The sequence below is a fragment of the Strongylocentrotus purpuratus genome, unplaced genomic scaffold (genome assembly GCF_000002235.5).
Source record: "Strongylocentrotus purpuratus isolate Spur 01 unplaced genomic scaffold, Spur_5.0 spur5_scaffold_11, whole genome shotgun sequence".
NCBI classification, from domain to species: Eukaryota; Metazoa; Echinodermata; class Echinoidea; order Camarodonta; family Strongylocentrotidae; genus Strongylocentrotus; species Strongylocentrotus purpuratus.
Window position 1 is genome coordinate 10,254,106 of NW_022145596.1, and position 8,228 is coordinate 10,262,333.

The following is an 8,228-nucleotide window of genomic DNA, read 5'->3' on the forward strand; positions in this document are numbered from 1 at the left end:
AGATATGAGGAAGCTAGGAGAAGTAAAAAACAAAACAACAACAACAATAGGGGATAGGGTAAGAGGGAGGTATATAGAGTGGTAGAGATTGGCGGGAGGGAGGGGGGAATCGAGAAATGGATGGAGGGAAACACCGTAGAGAAATGGAAGATCAAGAGATTGGGAGAGGAAATCCAGATCTAAAGAAAGTTACAAACACAATTAGGAGAGAAAATCAAGTCGGGCAAAGAGAGACTCGGTGGAATTAAATTAGAGAATTAAAAAGAACAAATAATAAAGATGGGGAGTAAGATGATAGGGTGAAACAAGTAGGGAGGTGTATCACACGACGAAAATATTAATATCATATTGCAAGTTTGAAGTTACAGATAGTTAATTAGTTATGGATAAAAAAAATACATGTAGTTGATCCAATCCGGATATGGATCCAAGTTCCCGAATAAAGTCGAGCGCCAGCTACGTTCTCTTTTAGCTTATGTGATTATCAAGGTATTACGACAAAATTTTATCTTCGAAATATCCGTTTTAATCGTAGTTATCCTGAATTGAATCATTATAATGAATACACCATTTATGAAATAAAATATCATATTTACAATTTTTGTGATGAATATAACACTTTTAGTCCATATTTACTATATCTACCGCAATTCTCTTCGTCTAATCTGTATTGAATGTTACACGGTTCATGAATGATAAAGGATGCTTACGTGCAATTCCCCATAATATTCCCAGTTTTGTGTGCTTTGTGTCTGTCTCTGCGGCTTGCTTCCATATTTTGTGAAATGTGTATACTATTCAATGATTTGGAAAATGTATTATCTAGTTATTAATCTAACTTTAATCAATTTTAAGGGAGAAAAACCTCAAAGTACGTTGACGTATTATGACATAGATTTTGACCGTGTTGTCTTTCATAATAGCCCCACACGATTAGTTACGTGTGTGTAAACATGGCACCCATTTTGGGGAGGAGCTAGCGCTTGAACGCACAATTTCATATCATAGACATAGTATGGTTTTGAGGTTGAGAATTATTGCAACTTAAGCTACAAAATAATCACCCAGATATGCCATGTAGATCTAGACTATGTTATATTATAGTATGATGACGTCCATGCTGATTTGATTACTGAAACGGATTGACAATAACTCAAGAGAATTTGGGAACAAAAAATCTTCTTGCATGAACGTGAAGTTCTTCCCGTCTTTGACTTCGGTCCCAACTTGTACCTTATATGCATGTGCCCAATAATGAATGAATGATTTTTAGCTAATTTCTTGACATAGCTTATCCTTGGCTTAGTTAACATGGTTAAAACTCAAGTCAGGTGAGGTAAATGGGTACCATGGTGCGGTAGGATTATTCCTTGAATTTTAATTGAAATGGACTGCGCTGATTACGGCTGCCGGAAGTAAAGCTAAGATACTAATTTCCAAAGCTCTATAATGTGATGCGCTATACAAGAACTGAATATTATTATTATTAAATTTTATGAATAGCAAAACATGTGCACCGATGTGCAAATTAATTGAAAAGTAGGATCTAGACTAGGTCTACTAAAATTAAAAAGGATAAAAGAAATTTTGTGAACATTGCTGTGCCACGGCATAGATTTGCATAGTGAAGGAGCTATAGGAGGGGTTTCTGGTTTAATTTTGAGTGGTTACCTTTGTATGGACATGTACAGCATGCAGCAACAATGAAGATGTTCAAAATTACACTTTCCAGACATCAAAACACACATAAATCAGTCACAACACAGAGGCAGTCACTGACTCTGAATTGATCAGTAGACTTGTTATTTTGGTTTCATTTAAGAATCTTTTTTTTTAATTTAAAATTCACTTTGAATGACAGTCTAGATATGCACATGTCTCAACCCTCTCCCACTAAAACATTGTCCCACTCAAACATTGTCCCATATTGGAGTAGATCAAAGTAAATTTAAAGTAGACTGTAGAAGGTAACCCCTTTTCAGCAAATCAAAGAAAGTCAAATTATAAATGGGAGGTTGTTTCCAAAATAGACTACCGGTACCAAAATTCTGAGGAAATCTCCTTGGGACAGATGGAACAGATTTTCAAGAAATTAGCACTTACCGGTAGGTTATTTTCTACTAGGACATTGTTGATCAAAATGGTTCAATTTGATAAGACTAATAAAAAGATATTAAGATTATAATTTTAGGGTCTGCATTGATATAAAATTCCTTAATAAAAATGGAAATCAAGATCTTCATCCCCCCCCCCCCCCCCCCTCTCTCTTTCTCCATGGTTGAAAACCCCCAAACCAATGGACTAAAATGAAATAAGAAAAAGATAAGCATCAACCATAACAACAACAAAAATGGGTGTGGACAAAAACCCATCCACAGCTCGGGAGTTTCCATTGAGAATAGACCTCCACCAGAGATAGAGAAATTACTTCTCTATTGTTTGTATCCATCACTTGACAGTTCCTTGTTTTCTTCTCCTTAACTTACAGATGGTGAAGAAGGGAGGATCCGAGAAGAAGAAGCGCTCTGCGCTCAACGAGGTTGTCACCCGTGACTACACCATCCATCTCCATAAGCGCATCCATGGCGTGTAAGTCAAGAGACATATTAGGGACTTTTAGATTAGCACGTCGACATAGTGGACTGCTACGTGTGACGTCCTTTTAAGGCACAGGCATTGCTTTTAAAGGATGTCACATTGCCTTATAAGGACGTCACACGTACGGTAGCAGTCCACTCTGTCGATGTGCAAATGTAAAAGTCCCTACTAACTCATTCCCGGGCCCCATTTCATTCAACTTGTTATCAATAAAAAGTTGAAATAAACGTTTGTGCTACTGAAATCATTGCATTTGATTGACTGAGAAGAAATTTGTTGTTGATAAGAAAAATGAAACGGTGCCCTGGAAAGGTTGGGTCTGGAAGAATATATGGTGGAAGTGGTTATTGTTGAGGTAACATTAAAACATATTTTTAAAAAAACGAAAAAAAACTGATAAAGGTTGGATTTTCTAAATTTCCTGGTACAGATTCATTAATTTCATTTCAAGGCCAGCGTTTTATTTTTGAGCCATTCCATTTGGCAAGACATTAATTTCATTTCAAGGCTATTGTTTTATTTTTGAGCTATTTCCTTTGGCAAGACATTAATCTGCATTTGTCACATTCCATCCACATGAGGTAAATAGGTACCTGGCAGGAATTAATTCCTTAAAAATGCTTGAGTGCTGTAATGGCAGCTGCCCTAAAGCTGGGGTAATAATAATGGAGTACCAGGAGTGGCAATGTGCCAGACATGAGAGCTATACAAGACTCCACTATTATTGATATTATTTTTTTGCCTTGTCTGGCTATGCAGGAGTTTCAAGAGGAGGGCTCCACGTGCCATCAAGGAGATCCGCACCTTTGCCACCAAGATGATGGGCACAGATGACATCAGGATTGACACCAGGCTCAACAAGCACATCTGGTCTCAGGGTGTCAGGTAGGGTGGCCTTACAGTACATCTTATGTTTTATTAACCAACTGATCAGTCATATGGGGCATTGCAAGAAAGTTGTGATTGATTGCAAGTTGCAAAATTTGCAACTGATATTTGCAATCGATTGCAACTCAACTTTCTTGCAACACCCCACTAGTCTCTTAAATTTCCTAGGATTTTGTTAAAAGTTTGAACAATTAAATTTAGTTAACTAGATTCCAACTAGCTTTTATTCCCCCCCCCCCCCCCCCCCCCCCCCTCTCTCTCTCTCTTACTAATTGGGGCGTTGCAAGAAAGTTCAGTTGAATCAATTGCTAATTTGCAATTTATCGCAAGACTTCTGCTTGATTTGGGGGATTTGCCTTTATTGCAACTTTCTTGCAACGCCCCAATGAAATCTCTCTTGCTTTGTCTATAGCGCTATATAAAAATTAAATATTATTTTTATTTATTATAGACTAGTGAGCTTGTTTGTTAATTAGCAAAGTAGAGTGTTTGATGATGCCTGAGATAGTGACTTAACCTTCTGAGTTTCTGACCTTGCGTTCAGACTTCCAGAATCCATCTTATAGCTATAATTACGATTTTTCTCCAGTCTGAACATAAGAAAACAGAGTATAGCAAAACCCCTGTTTTAGTATTTTTTCACACAGAAACTTAATAACTTAACTGCTCTATTCTGAACAATGTATTATTGTACAACATTTGAAGATGCTTGTGGAAACTTACTGATAATTTTCTTTACGTTCACGTATGGACTGATGTGATTTACATAAGGGTACAATGATTGCACGCAACCAAAATGATGAGCTATACTTATCCATGTAATTCAAAGGAATTCTGCAAGATAATCAGGGTCCTGTATTGTCAAACTTGTTTTCACTAAAGTAACAAATGTCGAACACTAACAAGTCCACTCACATGCAATCTAATACAGTTATTTAAGTAGTTTATATTAGTTATTGTAACTTGTTTGTTATAACAATTTTTCAAAATGGGGCCAAGATGTCGTACCCAAGAACACCTCTTGTCACTGTCTGTTTCTCTCTCTCTCTCTGTCTCTGTCTCTTGTACAGGAGTGTTCCCTTCAGGGTGAGGGTAAGGCTTGCCAGGAAGAGGAACGAGGATGAGGATTCCCCACACAAGCTCTACACCCTCGTCACACACGTAGCTGTCCCATCATTCAAGGGTATGTTATTAGTTGTATCTGGGCACCTACCCCCTGGACATCCACCCCCGAATAACTACCCCCTAGAATAGTTTTCCGGGGGTAGTTGTCCGTGGGTAGTCTTCCTAGAGGGTGGTTGCCCTAAGGGATCGTTGACTAGGGGTTGTGGTTATCCGGGGGTAGGTGTCCTAGAACTGTTTTTAGCACCTTGTAGAAAGGGCGGTACAAAGGCAACAGTTATAGAGATATGAAAGTAATAATTTTGGCATTATTGGCTGTTTTATTTCAAATGGTATAGGATTTTCCAATGCTGATCATTATGGGATATTTTATTATTAGAAGAAGCAGCAGTAGTGGTGGTGGTAGTAGTGGTAGTTCTAGTAGCTTCCCCAACAATTTGAGTCAGTGTGATCATCGAGCCTTTCTTCTTGACTTGGGGAAAGTATGCTCAGGAGCATTAAATCACATACATTTTGGTATTCTTTAAAAGAAGTTGACTGCTTCATACTTTCTTCATTGTAATTGGTGCAATGAATTACTTCAGAGTGTTGTGAAATGAAGAGTGTTATGTCATGCGCATCCAGCATTAAAGAATTGGTTTGATGTTCATATCGTCGCTGTTTTCACGAAGTGACGGTAGTGAAAAAAATTGCATTCACTTTGCGTGACAATTTTCCTCACTACCGTCACTTCGTGAAAACAGGGATGATATGTATGAAAGGTTTATTTATGCAAGATGAATCTTATACATTTGGGACTAGAGTATTTGCAATATCTGGGTGTAGCCAAGTATTACTCATGTAATGTATGGTTTTTGTTCGTTTTCAGTAGCAAGGGTTGAATATTCTATCCTCGTTTTGTAATTTCCTGCCATTTTTGGCACTTACAGAATAGTACCATTACAGGATAAGGCTCATAACATTCAACGTAAATCTAATTTTTTTTTCTTTCTTTCATCTCTTTCAGGTCTGCAGACTGTCAACGTGGACAACCAAGATTAAATAATTAAGATCAATGAATAAAGAAGTCATCCGCACGTGTACATGGTAGAAAACACTTTGTCATCTGTGTAGTGCTTTGGAGTCCTTGTGTTATTCAGTTCAATGACGATGATTTTAGATTGTAAAATGCATCCTTCAGTGTGATTGCTGATTGTGACCGTGATTTATGTTTGTGATTGCAAGTTGTACTACAGAAAGCAGTGACTAGTGACAGAAGAATGGTATGATCATGTACTCAGTGTAAAAAAATTACTGTTTATTTGTAGAAACTTAAGTGACAAGAAAATGGTATGATGTACTCAGTGTAAAAAAATACTGTTTGTTTGTAGAAACTTTTTTGGGTTTGGTGTTGTATAAGTGTGATTTACTCACTGATTTTCTACAGTCTCAAAGGATTATCTTCACTTATATGAGATTGACTCAATGGGTATGATCTTGTGAGTGTTGAAGCATGGTGTATGAGAGTTGACTGGAGATCTAGTCGTGACTAGTGGTAGTAAACAAAATCTTAAAAAACGATGTTTGACTTTTGTGCTAGTCAAAGATTTGCTTCAGTCTCGATGTTCTTCAGTTTATTAGATTGACTGAATAAGTATGATCCTGTTGAGTGTTGAGAAACCTGGTATATGAGAGTTGACTGGAAGGTCTAGTTGTGATTGAATTTCTGGATAAAAGTATGCAGTGAATGTAGGATAAAGAAGGAGGAAGTGACCTTGTAATGGAATAATATCTAATTAATTGTTGTGGAATTTTGGTATGTTTAGAACGATTTCAGTGAGAGCGTGTGAGAGAAGATTGAAAAATGAATAACAAAAATAAATCAAATGACAAACTATACAAAAGATAAATCAAACAGCAGTCCAACATCAGGAAGTAAAAAATGTCTTTCAAGACTTCACATGAAATCATCACCAAAACATGTGTTCATGATATAATATGACATCATAATTATTCATAAGTTATATGATTATATCAATTACTTTAAAAAAAAAATACAGAGATGGTGTAATTAAATATAATCTTAGCATGTACGTTGTACCATAAACACAGTTTTGATTCATTAGAATTACCATATATAAAGAAAAATACAATTGGTGCATAATTGATTAGCATATTCTAATTTAAAAAAAAAAAGAATTATGCAATATTAGATCTCATGGACATCTATCACCATGCCAAGTTTGGATTCATTCAGAGTTTTGATTATCGAACTATGGGGTGAAAGGTGTACTTATCAGAGGAGAAAATCAGCATTTAAAGGAAGGGGGAAGGGGCACTTCTTATTCAGCCGAGGACGCAGGTTCGAAACTAAGTCACGTCTTCCAGATGGTGACGCTAAAGGTCGGTCCCCAGACGTAAATAATCATATCTGATCGATACGTCTGTAAAAACCCCAATTACACACACACACACACACGCACACACACGCATTCTCACATTAGGGCCTTTGTGGGGCACCTGATTGTGGGGTATTTCTGTGCGTTCCAGATATACCTTGTGGTCCCCTACTAGTGGGGTATGTACAACCTGGCGATAACAACCCGGCGGTGTGCTTACGATGTTACCATAAAAAAGTGTGCAAGTTTTAGCACACGCTCACAAAAAGTCATTTATGGGGTACCACTTCTAATGCCCCGCAGGACATAGGACACCGAATATACAGTCATTTGAAAGACTTTACTCTGTGGGGTCCTGAAAAAATACCCCACAAAGTAAAAATGCCTCACAAGGGGTATGTGAAGCGCACATAAAACCCCACAAGAATGCTGAGGTGAGAGCACGCACACACACACACCCACACACACACACACACACTTCTTTTAAAGTAGAAGGGGCACTTTCCTACATAAAAGGGCACTATTGGAGTACTTGAAAAAGTGGGGGATGGGGAGGCGCCTTTGCTCCCGAACGATGACAAGAAATCGCTGCTCCTGCCGTATAGCTGTGTTATCCACATTGCTGTCTGGATAAATTCTCATCAGTCACATCATAATCACCACATTATAGGTCCCGGTAGTCCCGTTTTCAAAAATACGATTTTTATTTCGTTTGACGGAAGTGATGACGCCCACCCCCCACCCCCTCCTTCGACTCTCAAGCTTACCATAGTAGGTTCATGCTCTAACCCGGTAGGATGTTTACGGGGGCACATCCCCATCAAAGTGGATTTTTTTAAAAGTGAAGACGAAAGGGAGAAGGGAACTTGAGACGGAAGTAAGTCTAGCTCCCCCTCATCTTCTAGGCGGCCTTTTTTATTCGCATTTCATTCACCGAATAAGACCTGTGACCCCCTCCCCCTTAACAAAAATGATAATAATAATATATTAAATAAATTAAATTTAAAAAATAAAAACTTATTCGCGTGCCTCCTGAATGGCTTAACCCACTCTTCGCCCTAAACTGGCACAACCCACCCAAAAATGTAAAAAGGGTCGTCTCTGTCGCAAACTTACTGGTAGGTTTATAAACGCATATTCACCATATAGCTTCTATATAGGGCGACATTATAGGCAAGTGTTTAAGTGAACTCCCTCATCCTCCTGCCATCTACTTTAAGGACGGCGGAATTCTCTCCCAGA

At 37.9% G+C, this 8,228-nt stretch overlaps 1 protein-coding gene across 1 annotated transcript; it reads left to right on the forward strand.

Moving 5' to 3' along the window:
- Positions 1 to 468: 468 nt before the first annotated feature.
- LOC589085 (60S ribosomal protein L31) lies at positions 469 to 5,697 on the forward strand. Its single transcript, XM_788739.4, has 5 exons — positions 469 to 489; positions 2,489 to 2,589; positions 3,358 to 3,483; positions 4,557 to 4,669; positions 5,615 to 5,697. Exons 2-5 carry the CDS (start codon positions 2,489 to 2,491, stop codon positions 5,647 to 5,649), a joined length of 375 nt encoding a protein of 124 aa, XP_793832.1. The 5' UTR covers positions 469 to 489; the 3' UTR covers positions 5,650 to 5,697.
- The last annotated feature ends 2,531 nt before the right edge of the window (positions 5,698 to 8,228 follow it).

Coding starts and splice junctions, on each gene's coding strand:
- LOC589085 (XM_788739.4), top strand. CDS start 2,489: ATGGTGAAGAAGGGAGGATCCGAGAAGAAGAAGCGCTCTGCGCTCAAC. Junction 3,484..4,556: donor ATCTGGTCTCAGGGTGTCAG/GTAGGGTGGCCT, acceptor TCTCTTGTACAG/GAGTGTTCCCTTCAGGGTGA. Junction 4,670..5,614: donor AGCTGTCCCATCATTCAAGG/GTATGTTATTAG, acceptor CATCTCTTTCAG/GTCTGCAGACTGTCAACGTG.